Source organism: Eleutherodactylus coqui, chromosome 4, assembly GCF_035609145.1.
Source record: "Eleutherodactylus coqui strain aEleCoq1 chromosome 4, aEleCoq1.hap1, whole genome shotgun sequence".
In the NCBI taxonomy this organism is placed as follows: domain Eukaryota; kingdom Metazoa; phylum Chordata; class Amphibia; order Anura; family Eleutherodactylidae; genus Eleutherodactylus; species Eleutherodactylus coqui.
The window spans coordinates 287,546,964-287,571,028 of record NC_089840.1 but is presented as its reverse complement, the minus strand read 5'-3'; the positions used below and the strand labels follow the sequence as shown (position 1 = coordinate 287,571,028).

General features: G+C 41.9%; 2 protein-coding genes and 1 long non-coding RNA gene across 4 annotated transcripts in view; 2 read left to right on the top strand and 1 right to left on the bottom strand.

Moving 5' to 3' along the window:
- LOC136624387 (zinc finger protein 585A-like) overlaps positions 1-24,065 on the top strand; it is a 144,958-nt gene that overhangs the window by 54,002 nt on the left and 66,891 nt on the right. The window lies entirely within an intron of this gene.
- LOC136625017 (zinc finger protein 84-like) lies at positions 5,710-7,754 on the top strand. Its single transcript, XM_066598934.1, has 2 exons — positions 5,710-5,731; positions 6,454-7,754. Exons 1-2 carry the CDS (start codon positions 5,710-5,712, stop codon positions 7,689-7,691), a joined length of 1,260 nt encoding a protein of 419 aa, XP_066455031.1. The 3' UTR covers positions 7,692-7,754.
- On the bottom strand, positions 12,525-24,016 carry LOC136624532 (uncharacterized). Of its 2 annotated transcripts, none has more exons than XR_010792321.1 (6): positions 22,731-24,016; positions 21,713-22,638; positions 20,464-20,632; positions 17,150-18,075; positions 15,901-16,069; positions 12,525-13,512 (listed from the first exon to the last, which is right to left on the bottom strand). It is a non-coding gene; the product is annotated as an uncharacterized lncRNA (long non-coding RNA). The 2 variants fall into 2 exon arrangements; XR_010792322.1 differs by having other exon boundaries at positions 23,127-23,145.

Genomic DNA, 24,065 nt, shown 5'->3' with positions numbered 1-24,065 from the left:
GTGCAATATACTAAAAGAATAGTGATTCCCGGAGCGACCGTGGAGGGGAGATGGATAGAACTTGTCCTCTGCCATTTTGGGGTTTTTACTTTCAATTCCCTTTATTGTTGAAGCTCCAAGATGATCCGTATTTAACTCTTATGATCCCAGGTGAGAGAACGTGGGAGGTCACCGAGCTCTAGATATACTGCTTTATACTGACATCACTGTTGTAACTTGTGACTGACTGTAGCGATCATGTGAAGATGCCTTCATCTCCAACATGGAGGAACTGACTTCACAAACTATTCACCTCCTGTTCCATCCCGTATAAAGAGAGAACACAACATCTACACTTTATTATCTCCAGTAATTGTATTATTGCAGGAATGTGTATGATGTTACATTGTCTCGTCTTCTCTCCATTCAGGATCCTCGGCTGATATCTTCTATATCAGATAATTATCCTGATTGACCCGACAAGGATGGAGAGGAACCGGGACAAGATGGCGGAGAGTATATTCACCCTCACCCTAGAGATACTCTTCCAGCTTACAGGAGAGGTGAGAGATTCTGGGGATGACGTCACGTTCCATCATTTTTATCTGTATTAAAGGGATTGTCTAGATTCAGACAAAAGCAGGACAATGTTGGGTAACAGAATAAAATAAGACTTACCAATTGGATTCAGTGCCGCCACTCCAGTTATTACCGATGGGTTTTGTTTACCGGGTGTCAGTAATGTCACGTTGACAACACATGACCACTGCAGCGGACTCAGCGGCTATTATAAAGTATTATTGGTGTCCCGCTGAGGCCAGTGATTGGCTGCAACAGTGAAGGGTTGTTGATGTGATGTCATCATTGCAGCCGGGTAAACAAAATCCATCGAAGTAAAACCGCAGCATTATGGCTGGTAGGCAATGTTACATATAACAAACTTCACTTATTTTTGGCCAAAAACAGACTACCTATTTAATAATAGATCTGACTGGAGACGGGAAGGCTCTGGAAATGTCCGTAGTGATATTTATGGATGTATCTCCCCATAAACAGGATTACACGGTGGTGAAGAAGACTTCTAGTGATGGCTGTCAGGCCCCGGTGTCTGATGGATGGGGAAGACCCCTGAGCCCAATCACAGGGCCTCCACCTCACCCCCTGATACTGGAGGAGATCAATGAGCAGAAGATCCTAGAACTCACCAACAAAATGATTGAGCTGCTGACTGGAGAGGTGACGCTGCTGGGAATGCTGGGACATTATACAGTAACGCTATGGCGGTATAACGTGTCTGGGTGATGACGGTATCATTGTGTTGTCAGGTTCCTATAAGGTGTCAGGACGTCACTGTCTATTTCTCCATGGAGGAGTGGGAGTATTTAGAAGGACACAAGGATCTGTACAAAGAGGTCATGATGGAGGACCACCAGCCTGCCCCATCACCAGGTAATAGACAGGACTAAATACCTTACAGCTTGTGAATCAGGATAAAGGTCTGATCCATATTGATGCTACAGAGACACCTCTGAGGGGGAAACAGCAATGCAACTTATGCAAGATGTGAGCATTGCGAGATGCAGAAATCTTGCGCGAATATAGACTTGTAGAATGGTAGAGTTGGAAGAGACCTCCAGGGTCATCGGGTCTGACCCCCTACTCAATGGAGAATAACTAAATCATCCCAGACAGATATTTGTCCAGCCTCTGTTTGAACACTTCCATTGAAGGAGAACTCACCACCTGTTCCACTCATTGGTCCAGTTTGTCTATGTCTTTTTTAAAGTGGGGTGCCCAGAACTGGACACAGTATTCCAGATGAGGTCTGACTAAGGAGGAGTAGAGGGGATAATGACCTCATGTGATCTAGACTCTATGCTTCTCTTAATACATTCCAGATTTGTGTTTGCCTTTTTTTCCCCCTGCTGCATCACACTCTTGACTCATGTTCAGTCTATGATCTATTAGTATACCCAAGTCTTTTTCACATGTGCTGCTGCTTAGCCCAATTACTCGATTCTGTATGTGCATTTCTCATTTTTCTTGGCCAGATGTAGGACTTTGCATTTCTCCTTGTTAAATACCATTCTGTTAGTTGCGGCCCACTGTGCAAGCTTTTCTAGATCTTTTTGAATCCTCCCTCTCTCTTCCCTAGTGTTAGCTATCTCTCCTAACTTTGGGTTGTTGGCAAATTTTATCAGTTTCTCCTCAATTCCCTCCTCCAGATCATTTGTAAAAATGTTGAACAACGCTGGGCCTAGGACAGAGCCTTGTGGTCCCACTTGATACATTCTTCCACTTGGATGTGCAGTCATGTATGCCCACTCTTTGAGTACAATCACTCAGCCACCTGTTAATCCACCTAACAGTTGCCTTGTCAATCACATATTTGGTCATTTTTTTCAATAAGTATAGTATGAGATACATTGACAAATGCTTTACTAAGGTCAAGAAATAATAATAATCTTTATTTATATAGCGCCAACTTAGGCCTCCTGCACACGGGCGGAAATTCCGCCCGTGGAAGCTGGCAGACGGCCGCGATTTGTCCGCACAAAATCTCGCGCGGCAAGCTAATCGCGGCATGCTCTATTTCTGTGCAGGGCTCGCAGAGCCCCGCACAGAAATCTCACTCCCCAGCTGCTGGCTCCGGTCTGCGCATGCGCTTGCTGCCCGGCAGCAGGCACATCAAACGGCCGGAGCCGCGGAAGCAGGTGAGTACACGCTGGTCCCTGCAGGGGCGCGGGACAGGTCCCGCTGCGAGAATTCTCGCAGACGGATCTGACCCGCCCGTCTCCAGGTGGCCTAATTCTGCGGCGCTTTCAGACACATCTTTGATTTGTGCACCTGGAAGATATACACACCTCTCGTGAGGTTATGTCAGGTCTGCAGACAGCGGCCTCTGTTCCTCTCAATAGGGAATCCCCCACAACCAGCTCTCTCCTTTTCTTCTTCTCCTCCATCCAAGAGGATTACTTACTATACTGTTCTTTGTGGGCAAAGGCATTTTTTTGATGTACCTATTCATTGTTCTCCCACATGAGAGCCTTGTACCGCTTCCCAAGCAGTAGGGTGCTGAATAACTCCTGATACTCCTGCTTCTTTGGGTCACATGCTTCCATTCCTTTTGCTTCTGCAGGTGCACTGGACATTTCTTTTCCTTCATCATTTTGAAGATTTTCTTCTGCTCTATTAAGGAAGTCCTGATCTTGCTTAATGAGTTACAATGTAGCTATTCTCTCTTAAAGACTTTGCACCTTTTTCCCTAATAGAGGCACAAGCTTGCATTTCTGGCAGGTGAAGTTTGGCTTTTCCGCTGGTAGGTCTGTAAATGTATATCAAACGTTACAGCTCCACCATATGGCTACTCACTAGAGTTGAGCTAGCATGCTCGTTCGAGCATTCGCATACTCGAAAGTACTCGTTACTCGAACGAGCACTATGCGGTGCTCGAGAAAATTTCACACTCTCCTCCCCACGTTTAGCGGCTTTTTTAACCAATGAACATGCAGGGAAGACTTTGGCACCTCCTGCTATGACGTGCCAACCCTGTGCACGTCTATAGCAGTGATTGGCTGGCTGGATCAGGTGACCTTGGACCTGACGTTTAGGCAGAGATCCATCTTTAAAGAACCCAACAGTCTTTTTTAGGACTACAACTCCACTTTTGTACATCAGGACTGTGACGGTAACGAGAGGGCATCCGCTACGTCTAGAAGAAAGCAGGTTTCATCACCAACATAGAAAGGGGTTCTTTACTGTAAGAGCAGTTAGACTGTGGAACTCTCTGCCTGAGGACGTAGTGATGGCAAAATCAGTAGAAGAGTTTAAAAGGGGACTTGATGTCTTTCTGGAGAGGAAGGATATTACAGGATATAAATCTTAGGTTAATTGTTAATCCGGGTTTACAGGTAGAAACTATTAGGGTTTGATCCAGGGAACAGTCTGATTGCCATTAGGGAGTCGGGAAGGAAAAACAGGAAGATAAACAGGCTGGACTAGATGGACATTGTCTTCATTCGGCCTAACGAACTATGTTACTATCATTTGGTTGCCTGGGACCAGTAATGTGCACAAAGCATTCACAAGCATCCCGGCTGTATACTGCATATGGTTACCGGTTCTATACAGTATACTGCTACTGGTGTACACAGACTATATAGGAACTAACAAAACTCCTCGTTTTTCTTTTTTTTTACTTGTTTTTGGCTGAAATCATTTGCATAATAGGCCTAAGTGTGTGTCCTGTTGATCCACACTATATAACAAGACTGTACTCATTTTACGATAAATAAAGGAAAAACCCTCCCCCATTGATGTCTGTGCTGCTCCCAGTATAGTGTCTGGCTCAGGAGCCCCTCCCCCCTCCCTGCGCCGATACTGGCATAACTCCTACCAGATGTTGTCGCCACCGGAGGGGCGACTGGAACCTGCGACCGCTTCTGACCACCTACAGATACAGCGAAGGGGTGCGCCTTACTCCGTCTGGGATGGGGACAGCTGGACGCTGTGCTGGGATAAATTTCAGTACGCTGTGGACACAGGCTCATGCCTGCGTCCTGGGAGGGATTCGACAGCAATCCACAGGTGGGCAGCATCGGTCCGTCGGATGTCAGGAGCCGGAAGGACCGGCCTACAGTGTCGCTGAGCTCCTGTCGGCAAAGTAGGCGAAGGGGTGCGCCTTACCCCGTCTGAGATGGGGACAGCTGGATGCTGCGCTGGGAAAAATTTCAGTACTCCGTGGACACAGGCTCATGCCTGCGTCCTGGGGGTGATTGGACAGCAATGCCAGTATGTAACACAGGAGAAGAGGCACTGGTGTCACCCGCAGGTGGTGATTGGCCTTCATTCCACCTAGTGTGGTGCTTAGCTAAGATGTGCCAGCGTGTGTGCCTTACACGGTTTTTGGACTAATGAATAGAGATGAGCGAGTATACTCGCAAAAGGCAATTGCTCGAGCGAGCATTGCCTTAACAAGTACCTGCCCGCTCGAGACGGAAAGTTTGGGTGCCGGCTGCGGGGGAGAGCGGGGCGGAACGGAGGGGAGATCTCTCTCTCCCTTTCTCCCCCCCGCTCCCTCCTGCTGACTGCCGCTACTCACCTCTCACCCGCGCCGGCACCCGAACCTTCCGTCTCGAGCGGGGAGATACTCGCTAAAGGCAATACTCGCTCGAGGCAATTGCCTTTAGCGAGTATACTCGCTCATCTCTACTAATGAACCATCAGCTTCTATTTGACTCCTATTGATTTACTGTATGCTAACAAAACACAGAATATGGAGATATATCAAGATAACAGAATGCAGATCATGGACACATACACCTTGGTAAAACAATCCAAATCAAGGAAACATACCCAAACAATGCAGAAAGCATCAAGACAGTTCAACATGCCTCCAATAACAGGGCATCGAATGTTACATGAGCGGCTTTGTATGTATCCTTATAAAGTGCAAATTGTCCAACAGTGGAAGCCAGATGACAAGCCGCAGAGACAGGAATTGGCTACCAAAATGCTTGATTGTATCAACACCGGCAGTCACTTCCTTAGAAACATCCTCCTCTCAGACGAGGCCACATTTCATCTGTCAGGAAATGCCAATCGGCATAATGTGCGGATATGGAGAACCGAAAACCCCCATGTCTACAGAGAACATGTCCAAGAAGGCCCGAACATCAATGATTGATTAATGAAGAACAGTTTCAGATGTGCTCTTTTTTTCATGGAATTATGGAGCGTATTGCACATCCCGGTGCGTAAATGCACATAAAAATAGAGCAGGTCCTATTTTTTTTTACATGCGTAGAAGATAAAAATGTGAACTAATCGATAGAAATCAATGGGTTCTGTTCTCCTCGTATTGCGTGCCCAATATGCCCATGTGAAGCCGCCCTAACGTTTCACTACAAACAGTGATGACAGGCGCACTGATACATGAAATTAATAATATCAAGAGAACAACCTGGTAGCCTGACATCATGATCTACTGGTCCTTGCTCTGAGGTCTACTGTAAAACTGCAATTTGTTTTGCCACCAGTGTTAATATTTGGATTTTACTACTTGCCTTTCTTTTTGTATGGAGATTTTATGTAGAAATGCTGTAACATAAAATTGAAATTAAAGGAGCGCACCCAGAAAACGTTTTATTTTTCTATGTGTACAATTGACAGAAAGTGCATGTTAATATATTTAATGTACTAAAGAGCAGCCTTATACCTAAAATGTCTATTCTGTTCTAGTCTCCAGTCATACCCATGGGATTAGCCAAATCCTACTTGGACCAAAAGCTGTTTTATCTATTTAGTCCCATGGAGCCACACAATGAATCGCATAGGAATGAATAGATTAAATGACCTCCAGTCTGCAGTAGGATTTGATAGTCACAATGTGAAATTATAAAAAACTTACACTGAGTGCTCCTTAATGGTTGTATTACTAAAAAAATATATAAACTCTGATTTTATTCTTGGCAGATGATGGCACCAGAAGTTCAGAGGGACATCTGACATCAACAGACTTTAAATTACACGTTGATGATATCCTACAAGATACATATGAAGAACCTGCCATTATCCAAGATATATCCTCAACCCTTGAGAACAAAGATCTATCATCTGATCCTTCTAAGCAGATCCTATATTCTTATTCATCACAGCAAAATCTAATTCACAGTAGCAGTGTTGAACAACAGAGATATCACACAACGAAGAAGCCATTTTCATGTTCGGAATGTGGAAAAAGTTTTACTGTGAAATCAAATCTTGTTAAACATCAGATAATTCACACAGGAGGGAGGCCATATTCATGTTCAGAATGTGGGAAATGTTTTAACCAGAAATCATATCTTGTAGTACATAGGAGAACTCACACAGGGGAGAAGCCTTATTCATGTTCCGAATGTGGGAAAGGTTTTAACCAGAGATCACATTTTGTAGTACATCAAAGAACTCACACAGGGGAGAAGCCATATTCATGTTCAGAATGTGGGAAATGTTTTAAGCAGAAATCATATCTTGTTAAACACCAGAGAACTCACACAGAAGGGAAGCCATTTTCATGTTCTGAATGTGGGAAAGGTTTCAACCAAAAACCATATCTTGTAGCACATCAGAGAAATCACACAGGAGAGAAACCATATTCATGTTTAGAATGTGGGAAAGGTTTTACCCAGAAATCACATTTTGTAGTACATCAGAGAACTCACACAGGAGAGAAGCCATATTCATGTTTACAATGTGGGAATCGTTTTTCTCATAAATCAAATCTTGTTGACCATCAAAAAACTCACATAAGAGAGAAGTCCTATTCGTGTTCTGATTGTAGGAAATATTTTACTCAGAAATCACATTTTAATGCACATCAAAAAGATCACAACGGAGAGACGTCATTTTCATGTTCTGAATGTAGGGAATATTTCACTCAGAAATCCCATTTTATTGCACATCATAAAGATCACAACGGAGAGAAGCCATTTTCATGTTCAGAATGTACTACTCTGAAGTCACATCTTGTTGCACATCAGAGAAATCACGTAGAGGTGAAGCCATTTTTATGTTTAGAATGTGGGAAATGTTTTAAGCGGAAATTACAGCTTTTTTCGCATCAGAGAACTCACACAGGAGAGAAGCCATTTTCATGTCCTCAGTGTGGGAAATGTTTTACTCATAAATCAGGCCTTATATACCATCAAAAAAGTTCACACAAACTGTGAAGCCGTTATTGTGTTTTGAATGTGGGTAAAATATTTCGTCCATGAACATTACAGAACTTATAGAAGTAGCCATTTTTCTTTTTTTTGTAATCCTCTTTTTATTAAGTTAACAAGCAAACAGGTTAATTTCAGAATATGTCACATTGTAAATATCTACTTGTACAAAAATCTTGATTGCAAAATACAAAAATGAATTTTTAACTGTTTCAAGGGTTTGGGGGAAAGGGAGCTGGAAGGTGTGTGTGTGGGGAGGGGGGAGGGGGAATAAGTCACATGCAGTTCAAGAGGTCTTGCGACTTGAGATGTGTCTCTTTAAGAGACTACCCGGTATATTAACCCTTTCCAATCCACTGTCTGACCTCTAAAGACATTAGGATTTAAGGCTGCACAGCTTCGATGTTGGAAGACGTCCGCTGGGGTTCTCTTACTGTATATTGCCAGCCTCTCTGCTGTCGGAGGCTATCCAATGTGTAACCTCATGCAGTACTGGCTTTAGCCAGTATATAGCACCATTGTACAACAGCAGTAAAAGAGTAAGCCCCCTAGGAAAACCAGGATACAAATTGGATTGGAAAGGGTTAAGAGAGATGTATGGAAAAGGTTGACAGTATATGACACAGTGGTGTTTATGTACCCATATTGTCCTGTACATGGGTGGAAGATATGTGAAATCTTCTCGCCCAATGTCCCCAAATACTTCTAAATTTCTCGTGGGATCTATTTAACCAGCTCGTTAACTCCTCAAATCTATGTATTGTGTTCACCTTAGTTATCCATTGAGCAGCTGTGAGAGCTATGGGTTGGAGCCACAATAGAGGAATTTGAGATCTAGCTGCTGTGATATCGTGCGTTATTAGGTGGGATTGATTTGGAATTGGATTGATTTGTAGAATCATAGAATGATAGAGTTGGAAGGGACCTCCAAGGTCATCTGGCCCAACCCCCTGCTCTGTGCAGGATTCACTAAATCATCCCAGACAGATATTTGTCCAGCCTTTGTTTGAACACTTCCATTGAAGGAAAACTCGCCACCTCCTGTGGTAACCTGTTCCACTCATTGATCCCCTCACTGTCAGAAAGTTTTTTCTAATAGCTAATTTGTGTCTCCTGCCTTTCCGTTTCATCCAATTGCGTCTAGTAGTTCCTTGTGCAAATGAGAATAGGGCTGATACCTCTTCACTGTGACAGCTCTTCAGATATTTGTAGACAGCTATTAAGTCTCCTCTCAGTCTTCTTTTTAGCAAGCTAAACATTCCTAGATCCTTTAACCATTCCTCATAGGACATGATTTGCAGACCGCTTACCATCTTAGTAACTCTTCTCTGAACTTGCTCCAGCTTGTCGATGTCTTTTTTTTCAAAGTGGGGTGCCCAGAACTGGACACAGTATTCTAGATGAGGTCTGACTAGGGAAGAGTAGAGAGGAGATAATTACCACGTGATCCAGACTCTATGCTTCTCTTAATACATCCCAGAATTGTGTTTTCCTTTTGGCTGCTGCATCACATTGTTGACTCATGTTCAGTTTATGATCTATTAGTATACCCAAGTTTTTTTCCCATGTGCTGTTAAGCCCAATTCCTCCCATTCTGCATTTGCTTTTTTTCATTTTTCTTGCCCAGATGTAGGACTTTTCATTTCGCTGCCCACTGTTCAAGCTTTTCTAGATCTTTTTGAATACTCTCTCTCTCTTCCCTAGTGTTAGCTATGCCTCCTAGCTTTGTGTCATCGGCAAATTTAATCAGTTTCCCATCAATTTCCTCCTTCAGATCATTATAAAAATGTTGACCAACACTAGGCCTAGGACAGAGCCTTATGGTACCCCACTTGATGCATTCTTCAACCTGGATGTGAAGCCATTTATGACCACTTTTTGAGTACAGTCACTCAGCCAGTTGTGAATCTACCTAACAGTTGCCTTGTCAATCCCATATTTAGTCATTTTTTTCAATAAGTATGGTATGAAATACTTTGTCAAATGCTTTACTAAAGGCAAGATACACTATATCTACCGCATTTTCCTGATCAACCTAGTCGTTGATTCTGCCATAGAAGGAAATTAGATTCATCTGGCATGACGTGTTTGTTACAAACCCATGCTGGCTATTGTTAATTACTCCATTCTTATCCAAGTACTTGCATACATGCTGTTTAATAATTGGTTCAAAGATCTTTCCGGGTCTAGAAGTCAAGCTAACAGGCCTATAGTTTCCTGGATCCACCTTCTTCCCTTTTTTTGAAGATAGGGACAACATGTGCCCTTTTCCAATCTTCTAGGACTTATCCTGTTCTCCAGGAATTTTCACAGATTATGGCAAGCTGTTCAGCAATTACCTCTGCTGCTTCCTTTAGTATCCTAGGATGTAATTCTTCTGGACCTTGAGTTTTGAATTCATTTAAGTTAGCTATTTATTCCCTCACCATCTTTCTGCTTATAGTTAGTCTGCATTCTTATATCCCCCCAATAGCACAGGAAAGATCGGTTGATGTTCCATCTACTTTCTGAGGGAAAACAGATGCAAAATAGCTATTTAAAAGTTCTACCTTCTCAACATCATTTTTAATCAATTCACCATCTTCATTTTGTAAGCACCCAATAGGATCTTTGACTTTTCTTTTGCTTTTGACATACCCCCAAAATCCTGTTCTCCAGGAATTTTCAAAGATTATGCTGAGGGGTTCATCAATTACCTCTGAACATCGAAACTTGAATTCATGTAAGTTAGCTAAGTGTTCTCTTACTATCTCTCTGCTTATAGATAGCCTGCATTATTTTACTCCCCCAATATCACAGGGAAGATCAGCTGACGTTACATTTACTTCCATGCGAAAAGACAGATAGAAAACGGGAATTTAAAAGTTCGGCCTTCTCAACATCATTTTAAACCAATTCACCATTTTCATCCTGTAAACAGTCTATAGCATCTGAGATTTATTCTTTTGCTTTTGTCATACCCCCAAAATGTTTTTGGCATCTGTTGTAAGCCTCAATTCATGATTAGCTTTAGCTTTGCTGACACTTTTAGTATTGAGATATGTCCAGAAGGTTAATCCCACCATTCTCCCTCTTTCTGAACCAAGAGGTTATGAGCTAGTTGAGTGTTTCCAGATAAATTTGGAGAAAAGTGATTAAATATACTTGCAAAAAGATAGATCAGTATCATTAATAACTTATACAAAACTCTGGGGACAATATACTTTTGCAGTAAGTTTTTCTGTCCGAACCAGGAGAGAAGAGGTAAGTCATAGGTTTGTATAAGTGATGTAAATTTCTTTTAAGAGTGGGGCAAAGTTCTTATCATATAGGTTCTCAAGGTTTTTCATGATTTGGATCCCCAAATATTCAGTATGGGTTTCAACCCATTCAAATTGGCAAGACATTTGGAGATTTTTTACGATGGCCCATTTAAGGGTAATATTGAGTACAGTTGAATTAACTACATTTAAAGTTTGAGATGGAGCCGTATAATTGCAGGATGCGATTTATTTTTGGGAGGCCTTGTTCTGGGTTGGTGAAAACTACAAGAATGTCATCCGCAAAGGTTACTGTTTTAATGGAGTGATGGTTTAACTTTATTCCATGGATGTCATTGTTCTGCCAAACCATCTGCAGAAGAACTTTCAGTGCAAGAATAAAGAGGGTGGGAGACAATGGGCATCCTTGTCGCATGCCGTTGATAATAGACAAGGAGGGGAAAAAGATGTCATTAACTTTAATTTTAGCATGTGGGTTAGAGTATAAAGAGAAGATTGCGTGGATCAGTGCAGACGGGAAATTAAACAGCTTGTATGAAGGTTCAATCAACTCTGTCAAATGCCTTTTCAGCGTCGATTCCTAACAGAATTATTGGGTTCTTTTTGCTTTGGTCATATCTTAGTATATGAAGAAGGCAAACTGGGTTATCCTTTCCCTCTCGACCCGCCACAAAGCTTGGTTGTTCTTTGTTAATCAAAGTTGGGATGATTTTATTGATCTTTCTGGAAAGGGGTTTTGACCATAATTTAATATCGAGGTTTAAGAAGGGAAATGGGTCTGTAGCTATCACAGAAGAGGGCTTCTTGCCTTCCTTATGTATAAGTGTAGTAAAAGCTTCCTATGCTTGTTTGGGTAGTTGCGCAACTTCCAGAAGGGCTGAAAAAATAGGACTAGTTAGGACTAGTTGTGGTAGTATTATCTCTTTAAAGCGATGTATAACTGTGGTTAACTATTTAGGTGAAACTGGTGCTGTTAGAGCAGTTGCCTCATCTCGGTTTAGAGAGGAGAGCTAGCAAAGATAGCAAATTTCGGGGGTGGGGGTTGTCTTTGGTGTCCCTCGTATGGCTATTGGTTTTGTTCATATTTTATAGTTCTGCATAAAATTCTTGGAAAATTTGCGCAATTTCTGCAGACTCCTGATGTGTCCTGCCGGACCCGGTCGAAATGCACATAGTGATGTGTTTTTTTTCCCCCTAAATCTATTGTTCAGAATGTCTTTCAGTTTCTCCCTCAGCTCAGCCAACTTTGTTTGAGCGTCCTGCACTTTTTTGTTTCGACAGCTGTTCTAGTTTATACATTTGTGTAAGAATTTCATCTATTTCCTTTTGTCTGTTTTTTGGGGTTTTTTTGTGCCAAACCGTGGGCTATAGATAATCCTCTAATACATGCTTTCTGGGTCTCCCATACCCAAGGGTGCTTATCTAGAGATGGCGTGTTTTAAGTGAGAAGATAGTGCAAGCAGAAGAGAAGAATTTGTGGCAGCAAGCAGCGATGCAGTAAAAACTTCTTCCTTTATTACTCCATACACATACGACGTTTCGATCAACACAGTGATCTTTGTCAAGTATACATACACCATTAGTTACAGACTTTTTATAGTGCAACACCAATTAAAACCACAAGAAACAGCTGAACAGTACCTAATCCGCATGTGCTCACGTCCTCCACGGCTCACAATGCTTCCGGTTTATCTTCTGTGTAAGTGCACCTGTGCATAATTAGTCTGCTATCACGAGACTACGGAGGGCAGAGGGAATTGTGAAAGACCAAGTGTGCTTGCATCTAGAGTCCTCCGTCAACACTGATAAAGAAATTAAGTTCCGTTTAGTGCTGGAAGCTCCAGAGATCAAATGCGCATATGCTAATGATTCTGTTGATACAGGTAGTCATAGCAACCCTGCTAGATCACGGAACAACAGTGTTAAGTTCCCTTTAGTGCTGGGAGCTCCAAAGATCAAATGCGCATATGCTAAAGATTCTGTTGATACAAGTAGTCATAGCAACCCTGCCAGGTCACGGAACACCAGTATAGAGTGACTCACCACACTTTATGTATATACCATGCTAATTGTAAGCAAGCTTACAAGGAAAGCTTGCTAGGATCCATTAAATAGATATATAGCATATATTAATTGCACAGTAATGTATACAGACGATAGTGGTGATAAATGGGCTTAATAAACCTAATAGAAATTTTAATAATAACCTTTTACTCCAAGAATTTGGAAAGTAAAAAATATGACATAATATACAACCCAATCTAAAAAAGGGTCGTCATAAATCGTCAATGATCTGCCCAATCACACACTTATCGTTCTTTGCAGTGCATATCTTCAACAGAAAACCGTAGATCCAATACTTAGGATATAATCTCCCCAGCAATTATAACCCATAGTAATAGTACATACACAACCACTTCATGCAATAATATTTATTTATGACCCATACTGGGCACACATGCATGCACCAGAAGAAAAACGCTTTTTGAAGAAAATAATATAAATGGAAGCAGAACAACACATAATGGAGCAATCAGGAGTCCGGAGCACATGCATCAAGCAGATATCTGTAACAAAAATTAAAAAAGAGGGGTAATTAAAATCAAATACCTTGGATCAGATCATGTAAACATAATAAACAGATACAGAATAGAAGCACCTATTTAAAGGATAGTGACCAATGAACTTATTTATATACAAGACATAATAGGGTACTCAATATTGAGGCCCTTAGGGGAGAGGGTGTCCAATTCATGTATCCAACGGATCTCTTTGCGTTTAAGAATACCCTCCCGATCGCCTCCACGAGGTAGTGGGGCAACTGAGTCAATGACCCTAAACTTAAGTTGACTAGTGATATGATGAAATTCACAAAAATGTTTGGGGATTGGTAAATCCGTCTTTCTTGTTCGTATGGTGCTCTTATGACTGGTAATGCGGCTGCGCACCTCCATGGTGGTTTCTCCCACATATGCTAGGCCACAAGGGCACGTAATCAAGTAAATAACAAAAGATGTTGAGCAAGTATATCTATCCCGTAACATATACTTCTTACCAGTTGTGGGATGTCTGAATGAATCTCCTTTATTCATATTATGACAGCAAGAACAGGAGAGGCACGGGAAGTTGCCTTTCCTGACTTGCCCAAAAGTGCGCTGAGTCAATCCTCCCTGGGGAGTAATCAAGGGCCTCACAAGCCGATCTCTAAGATTCTTTCCTCTCTTGTACGCCAACATCGGTGGCTGCATAAATTCCGGAATATTACTGCAGCAATTTCCAACAATAGGCCAATGCTTCATGATGATGTTTTTTATTTTTCCACTCAAGGGACCAAAAGTAGAAATAAAAGGAATTCTAGATGTATTTGGTTTACAAGTTCTATCATTCAATAGTTCTTTTCTATCAACTTGACCAATCCTTTCTTTAGTGGACCGTAACAGGGAAGGGGGATACCCTCTTTGTGTGAACTTTTTACACATTTCCTCAATCCTTAGATCCACTGTCCTTTCATCAGTAATCCGCCGTATTCGTAGCAGTTGTGACCACGGCAAGGAATTCACCATAGGACGGGGATGATTGCTACTATAATATAATAATGAATTCCTATCAGTCTCTTTGACATGTAAATCGGTCCTCAATTCAATACCCTCATGAATCACCCTGACATCCAAAAATTGTATGTCAGTATGGGAATAGGTCATGGTAAAATGTAATTCAGGAATGATGTTGTTAAGAAAGTTGTTAAATGCAACCAATTCATCCTCTGTACCGTCCCATAGGACAAAAACGTCATCTATGAAGCGGTACCAGCATACAATATGTTTCCAATATCCCGAGCAATAGACATACTGTTCTTCACACGAACGCATATATATATTAGCGTACGTGGGCGCTACTTTTGAGCCCATTGCGGTGCCCTGTCTCTGGCGGTAGTACACCCCGGAGAACAAAAAATAATTATTCTCCAGGATGTACCCCAGCAGAGACAGGGCAAACCGCTGGCTGTTAACAGGATAAGCAGAGGAATCCAAAAAATGTTCGACTGCTGCCAAACCTCGCGTATGGGAAATGGATGTATATAGGCTGACCACGTCAAATGTGACTAAAATCGTGGAGTCATTTACCATCTTATTACTGAGCTTCCGCAGGAAATCACTGGTGTCTTTCAAGTATGATTGGGCATTCTCAGCAAAACATCTGAGTATCTTATCAAGAAATTGTGCACTATGAGAGAAAAGTGAGTCACAACTAGCTACTATGGGTCTCCCAGGCGGATGATTCAAATCCTTGTGGATTTTAGGGAGCGTGTAAAGCGCCGGGACAATAGGGTGTTGTACATCCAGAAATTTGTATAATGCATTGTCTATTGTACCTTCCAAGAGTGCATCATGCAATAGAATCCTAAGCTGAACCTGAAATTTTGGGGTGGGATCTCCACGAAGAGGTTCATAAATTTGTTGGTCAGTTAATTGTCTCTCTATCTCGGAGCAGTAGTCGGTGGTATTCATCACAACTACCGCCCCGCCTTTATCGGCAGGTTTTATAATGATCGACCTGTCAGTGGACAGGTCGTTCAAAGCCCGATATTCTACCTTAGATAGATTCAAATGAGAGTAGACCTGTTTTTTTTGGGATACCATTCTTAATTTAGAGATGTCCTTCAGTACAAGAGAGGAAAAAGTCTCGATGGCATAATAGGTTGTAGGTGGTACAAACCGGCTTTTATTGCGTAAACCCACTTCCTTAAGGGAAAACCCCCCCCTTGGAGTGGCTGTCGCCTCAACGGGTACATATTCCTGAGAACCAAAATAATATTTCAAATTGAGATTTCTAAAAAATCTCCGCAGATCTAATTCTAAGCCAAACCAATCTGTGTCATTAGAAGGGCAAAAGGACAAGCCCTTAGCCAATACCTTGATTTCAATGTCAGTCAGTGGTCTAGATGATATATTTACCACGATATCTTGGTTCAGGGTCTCTTCTGCATTGGTGGCAACTGCCAATTCGGTGGTAGGGTATTCAGGCCTGTAGCGCCTCTTCCGTGCCCTGGAGTGTCTTTGTCCGCCTCTCCGCCGGAAGATGCGGGGGCCTCTTTCCTCTTGTACCTGGTACGTGTGTGAGTCCCTAAAAAAGAGGAAGATGCAGAGACAGAGGGGTCTACAGAGGTATTGCCCCTAGAGGCATCATCAGTCGAATCAGAGCCGGCAGTGGAAACACCAGCTCTATTCTTCTGTTTGGGATATCTCTTTTTGGTTTTAATGCGTCTATTACTGGCTCCCCAAGTAGATGTATCACCCTGTTTTACACTCTGCCAATTAAACACCCGTTTTTGGGCATAGTCATCAAAGTCCCGAAACCACTTTGACCGCTTGCTATTCTCAAGTTCCTCTTTGAATTTCATCAGTATTGGTGCCTTGCTGCGAAAAAAAACCTCACAATCTTGTGCAGAGATCTTTTCCAAGAGCATCTTCTCAGTTTCTGCAATCTTCTTCCTGTAGGTCTCTATCTCGACTTGTAAATATTCCAAATTAAGCAAAATAATATCAAAAGAGAATTTGTTGATGATGGCCACAAACTTGTTACAAAAAGCCTCATTGTTAGGCAACAAGGTGGGTCGTACATGTGGGCGTAGGCCTCGCGGTATCCTTTTGACTCTGTAATATTCGCTAAGTGTAGAGAGATGTAACATCAATGAGATTTCTTTCTTTTTGTCATTTTCCCACCTTCGATATAAATTCTCAGTAGAGGGGGTACTCAGGAACGCAGTATCACATCTCAGTCTCGCAAATATGTTACTGACCTCATCTTCGGTATAAGAAAAAATGGCAATGGAGCCTGGAGCATCATCCAGGGGATTTGACATCATATGGTCCTCTTATGGGGGTGCACGTCCTGCTGGATCCGTCGTCCAGAACATATAATACAATTCAGGGCAGCACTACTCCACTCAACCCACAGGGTGGGACCAACCTTGTGCACGCCACAAAAGGGATCCGGATCCTGAGACCCCAAAATAGTGCAAGCAGAAGAGAAGAATTTGTGGCAGCAAGCAGCGATGCAGTAAAAACTTCTTCCTTTATTACTCCATACACATACGACGTTTCGATCAACACAGTGATCTTTGTCAAGTATACATACACCATTAGTTACAGACTTTTTATAGTGCAACACCAATTAAAACCACAAGAAACAGCTGAACAGTACCTAATCCGCATGTGCTCACGTCCTCCACGGCTCACAATGCTTCCGGTTTATCTTCTGTGTAAGTGCACCTGTGCATAATTAGTCTGCTATCACGAGACTACGGAGGGCAGAGGGAATTGTGAAAGACCAAGTGTGCTTGCATCTAGAGTCCTCCGTCAACACTGATAAAGAAATTAAGTTCCGTTTAGTGCTGGAAGCTCCAGAGATCAAATGCGCATATGCTAATGATTCTGTTGATACAGGTAGTCATAGCAACCCTGCTAGATCACGGAACAACAGTGTTAAGTTCCCTTTAGTGCTGGGAGCTCCAAAGATCAAATGCGCATATGCTAAAGATTCTGTTGATACAAGTAGTCATAGCAACCCTGCCAGGTCACGGAACACCAGTATAGAGTGACTCACCACACTTTATGTATATACCATGCTAATTGTAAGCAAGCTTACAAGGAAAGCTTGCTAGGATCCATTAAATAGATATATAGCATATATTAATTGCACAGTAATGTATACAGACGATAGTGGTGATAAATGGGCTTAATAAACCTAATAGAAATTTTAATAATAACCTTTTACTCCAAGAATTTGGAAAGTAAAAAATATGACATAATATACAACCCAATCTAAAAAAGGGTCGTCATAAATCGTCAATGATCTGCCCAATCACACACTTATCGTTCTTTGCAGTGCATATCTTCAACAGAAAACCGTAGATCCAATACTTAGGATATAATCTCCCCAGCAATTATAACCCATAGTAATAGTACATACACAACCACTTCATGCAATAATATTTATTTATGACCCATACTGGGCACACATGCATGCACCAGAAGAAAAACGCTTTTTGAAGAAAATAATATAAATGGAAGCAGAACAACACATAATGGAGCAATCAGGAGTCCGGAGCACATGCATCAAGCAGATATCTGTAACAAAAATTAAAAAAGAGGGGTAATTAAAATCAAATACCTTGGATCAGATCATGTAAACATAATAAACAGATACAGAATAGAAGCACCTATTTAAAGGATAGTGACCAATGAACTTATTTATATACAAGACATAATAGGGTACTCAATATTGAGGCCCTTAGGGGAGAGGGTGTCCAATTCATGTATCCAACGGATCTCTTTGCGTTTAAGAATACCCTCCCGATCGCCTCCACGAGGTAGTGGGGCAACTGAGTCAATGACCCTAAACTTAAGTTGACTAGTGATATGATGAAATTCACAAAAATGTTTGGGGATTGGTAAATCCGTCTTTCTTGTTCGTATGGTGCTCTTATGACTGGTAATGCGGCTGCGCACCTCCATGGTGGTTTCTCCCACATATGCTAGGCCACAAGGGCACGTAATCAAGTAAATAACAAAAGATGTTGAGCAAGTATATCTATCCCGTAACATATACTTCTTACCAGTTGTGGGATGTCTGAATGAATCTCCTTTATTCATATTATGACAGCAAGAACAGGAGAGGCACGGGAAGTTGCCTTTCCTGACTTGCCCAAAAGTGCGCTGAGTCAATCCTCCCTGGGGAGTAATCAAGGGCCTCACAAGCCGATCTCTAAGATTCTTTCCTCTCTTGTACGCCAACATCGGTGGCTGCATAAATTCCGGAATATTACTGCAGCAATTTCCAACAATAGGCCAATGCTTCATGATGATGTTTTTTATTTTTCCACTCAAGGGACCAAAAGTAGAAATAAAAGGAATTCTAGATGTATTTGGTTTACAAGTTCTATCATTCAATAGTTCTTTTCTATCAACTTGACCAATCCTTTCTTTAGTGGACCGTAACAGGGAAGGGGGATACCCTCTTTGTGTGAACTTTTTACACATTTCCTCAATCCTTAGATCCACTGTCCTTTCATCAGTAATCCGCCGTATTCGTAGCAGTTGTGACCACGGCAAGGAATTCACCATAGGACGGGGATGATTGCTACTATAATATAATAATGAATTCCTATCAGTCTCTTTGACATGTAAATCGGTCCTCAATTCAATACCCTCATGAATCACCCTGACATCCAAAAATTGTATGTCAGTATGGGAATAGGTCATGGTAAAATGTAATTCAGGAATGATGTTGTTAAGAAAGTTGTTAAATGCAACCAATTCATCCTCTGTACCGTCCCATAGGACAAAAACGTCATCTATGAAGCGGTACCAGCATACAATATGTTTCCAATATCCCGAGCAATAGACATACTGTTCTTCACACGAACGCATATATATATTAGCGTACGTGGGCGCTACTTTTGAGCCCATTGCGGTGCCCTGTCTCTGGCGGTAGTACACCCCGGAGAACAAAAAATAATTATTCTCCAGGATGTACCCCAGCAGAGACAGGGCAAACCGCTGGCTGTTAACAGGATAAGCAGAGGAATCCAAAAAATGTTCGACTGCTGCCAAACCTCGCGTATGGGAAATGGATGTATATAGGCTGACCACGTCAAATGTGACTAAAATCGTGGAGTCATTTACCATCTTATTACTGAGCTTCCGCAGGAAATCACTGGTGTCTTTCAAGTATGATTGGGCATTCTCAGCAAAACATCTGAGTATCTTATCAAGAAATTGTGCACTATGAGAGAAAAGTGAGTCACAACTAGCTACTATGGGTCTCCCAGGCGGATGATTCAAATCCTTGTGGATTTTAGGGAGCGTGTAAAGCGCCGGGACAATAGGGTGTTGTACATCCAGAAATTTGTATAATGCATTGTCTATTGTACCTTCCAAGAGTGCATCATGCAATAGAATCCTAAGCTGAACCTGAAATTTTGGGGTGGGATCTCCACGAAGAGGTTCATAAATTTGTTGGTCAGTTAATTGTCTCTCTATCTCGGAGCAGTAGTCGGTGGTATTCATCACAACTACCGCCCCGCCTTTATCGGCAGGTTTTATAATGATCGACCTGTCAGTGGACAGGTCGTTCAAAGCCCGATATTCTACCTTAGATAGATTCAAATGAGAGTAGACCTGTTTTTTTTGGGATACCATTCTTAATTTAGAGATGTCCTTCAGTACAAGAGAGGAAAAAGTCTCGATGGCATAATAGGTTGTAGGTGGTACAAACCGGCTTTTATTGCGTAAACCCACTTCCTTAAGGGAAAACCCCCCCCTTGGAGTGGCTGTCGCCTCAACGGGTACATATTCCTGAGAACCAAAATAATATTTCAAATTGAGATTTCTAAAAAATCTCCGCAGATCTAATTCTAAGCCAAACCAATCTGTGTCATTAGAAGGGCAAAAGGACAAGCCCTTAGCCAATACCTTGATTTCAATGTCAGTCAGTGGTCTAGATGATATATTTACCACGATATCTTGGTTCAGGGTCTCTTCTGCATTGGTGGCAACTGCCAATTCGGTGGTAGGGTATTCAGGCCTGTAGCGCCTCTTCCGTGCCCTGGAGTGTCTTTGTCCGCCTCTCCGCCGGAAGATGCGGGGGCCTCTTTCCTCTTGTACCTGGTACGTGTGTGAGTCCCTAAAAAAGAGGAAGATGCAGAGACAGAGGGGTCTACAGAGGTATTGCCCCTAGAGGCATCATCAGTCGAATCAGAGCCGGCAGTGGAAACACCAGCTCTATTCTTCTGTTTGGGATATCTCTTTTTGGTTTTAATGCGTCTATTACTGGCTCCCCAAGTAGATGTATCACCCTGTTTTACACTCTGCCAATTAAACACCCGTTTTTGGGCATAGTCATCAAAGTCCCGAAACCACTTTGACCGCTTGCTATTCTCAAGTTCCTCTTTGAATTTCATCAGTATTGGTGCCTTGCTGCGAAAAAAAACCTCACAATCTTGTGCAGAGATCTTTTCCAAGAGCATCTTCTCAGTTTCTGCAATCTTCTTCCTGTAGGTCTCTATCTCGACTTGTAAATATTCCAAATTAAGCAAAATAATATCAAAAGAGAATTTGTTGATGATGGCCACAAACTTGTTACAAAAAGCCTCATTGTTAGGCAACAAGGTGGGTCGTACATGTGGGCGTAGGCCTCGCGGTATCCTTTTGACTCTGTAATATTCGCTAAGTGTAGAGAGATGTAACATCAATGAGATTTCTTTCTTTTTGTCATTTTCCCACCTTCGATATAAATTCTCAGTAGAGGGGGTACTCAGGAACGCAGTATCACATCTCAGTCTCGCAAATATGTTACTGACCTCATCTTCGGTATAAGAAAAAATGGCAATGGAGCCTGGAGCATCATCCAGGGGATTTGACATCATATGGTCCTCTTATGGGGGTGCACGTCCTGCTGGATCCGTCGTCCAGAACATATAATACAATTCAGGGCAGCACTACTCCACTCAACCCACAGGGTGGGACCAACCTTGTGCACGCCACAAAAGGGATCCGGATCCTGAGACCCCAAAATAGTGCAAGCAGAAGAGAAGAATTTGTGGCAGCAAGCAGCGATGCAGTAAAAACTTCTTCCTTTATTACTCCATACACATACGACGTTTCGATCAACACAGTGATCTTTGTCAAGTATACATACACCATTAGTTACAGACTTTTTATAGTGCAACACCAATTAAAACCACAAGAAACAGCTGAACAGTACCTAATCCGCATGTGCTCACGTCCTCCACGGCTCACAATGCTTCCGGTTTATCTTCTGTGTAAGTGCACCTGTGCATAATTAGTCTGCTATCACGAGACTACGGAGGGCAGAGGGAATTGTGAAAGACCAAGTGTGCTTGCATCTAGAGTCCTCCGTCAACACTGATAAAGAAATTAAGTTCCGTTTAGTGCTGGAAGCTCCAGAGATCAAATGCGCATATGCTAATGATTCTGTTGATACAGGTAGTCATAGCAACCCTGCTAGATCACGGAACAACAGTGTTAAGTTCCCTTTAGTGCTGGGAGCTCCAAAGATCAAATGCGCATATGCTAAAGATTCTGTTGATACAAGTAGTCATAGCAACCCTGCCAGGTCACGGAACACCAGTATAGAGTGACTCACCACACTTTATGTATATACCATGCTAATTGTAAGCAAGCTTACAAGGAAAGCTTGCTAGGATCCATTAAATAGATATATAGCATATATTAATTGCACAGTAATGTATACAGACGATAGTGGTGATAAATGGGCTTAATAAACCTAATAGAAATTTTAATAATAACCTTTTACTCCAAGAATTTGGAAAGTAAAAAATATGACATAATATACAACCCAATCTAAAAAAGGGTCGTCATAAATCGTCAATGATCTGCCCAATCACACACTTATCGTTCTTTGCAGTGCATATCTTCAACAGAAAACCGTAGATCCAATACTTAGGATATAATCTCCCCAGCAATTATAACCCATAGTAATAGTACATACACAACCACTTCATGCAATAATATTTATTTATGACCCATACTGGGCACACATGCATGCACCAGAAGAAAAACGCTTTTTGAAGAAAATAATATAAATGGAAGCAGAACAACACATAATGGAGCAATCAGGAGTCCGGAGCACATGCATCAAGCAGATATCTGTAACAAAAATTAAAAAAGAGGGGTAATTAAAATCAAATACCTTGGATCAGATCATGTAAACATAATAAACAGATACAGAATAGAAGCACCTATTTAAAGGATAGTGACCAATGAACTTATTTATATACAAGACATAATAGGGTACTCAATATTGAGGCCCTTAGGGGAGAGGGTGTCCAATTCATGTATCCAACGGATCTCTTTGCGTTTAAGAATACCCTCCCGATCGCCTCCACGAGGTAGTGGGGCAACTGAGTCAATGACCCTAAACTTAAGTTGACTAGTGATATGATGAAATTCACAAAAATGTTTGGGGATTGGTAAATCCGTCTTTCTTGTTCGTATGGTGCTCTTATGACTGGTAATGCGGCTGCGCACCTCCATGGTGGTTTCTCCCACATATGCTAGGCCACAAGGGCACGTAATCAAGTAAATAACAAAAGATGTTGAGCAAGTATATCTATCCCGTAACATATACTTCTTACCAGTTGTGGGATGTCTGAATGAATCTCCTTTATTCATATTATGACAGCAAGAACAGGAGAGGCACGGGAAGTTGCCTTTCCTGACTTGCCCAAAAGTGCGCTGAGTCAATCCTCCCTGGGGAGTAATCAAGGGCCTCACAAGCCGATCTCTAAGATTCTTTCCTCTCTTGTACGCCAACATCGGTGGCTGCATAAATTCCGGAATATTACTGCAGCAATTTCCAACAATAGGCCAATGCTTCATGATGATGTTTTTTATTTTTCCACTCAAGGGACCAAAAGTAGAAATAAAAGGAATTCTAGATGTATTTGGTTTACAAGTTCTATCATTCAATAGTTCTTTTCTATCAACTTGACCAATCCTTTCTTTAGTGGACCGTAACAGGGAAGGGGGATACCCTCTTTGTGTGAACTTTTTACACATTTCCTCAATCCTTAGATCCACTGTCCTTTCATCAGTAATCCGCCGTATTCGTAGCAGTTGTGACCACGGCAAGGAATTCACCATAGGACGGGGATGATTGCTACTATAATATAATAATGAATTCCTATCAGTCTCTTTGACATGTAAATCGGTCCTCAATTCAATACCCTCATGAATCACCCTGACATCCAAAAATTGTATGTCAGTATGGGAATAGGTCATGGTAAAATGTAATTCAGGAATGATGTTGTTAAGAAAGTTGTTAAATGCAACCAATTCATCCTCTGTACCGTCCCATAGGACAAAAACGTCATCTATGAAGCGGTACCAGCATACAATATGTTTCCAATATCCCGAGCAATAGACATACTGTTCTTCACACGAACGCATATATATATTAGCGTACGTGGGCGCTACTTTTGAGCCCATTGCGGTGCCCTGTCTCTGGCGGTAGTACACCCCGGAGAACAAAAAATAATTATTCTCCAGGATGTACCCCAGCAGAGACAGGGCCT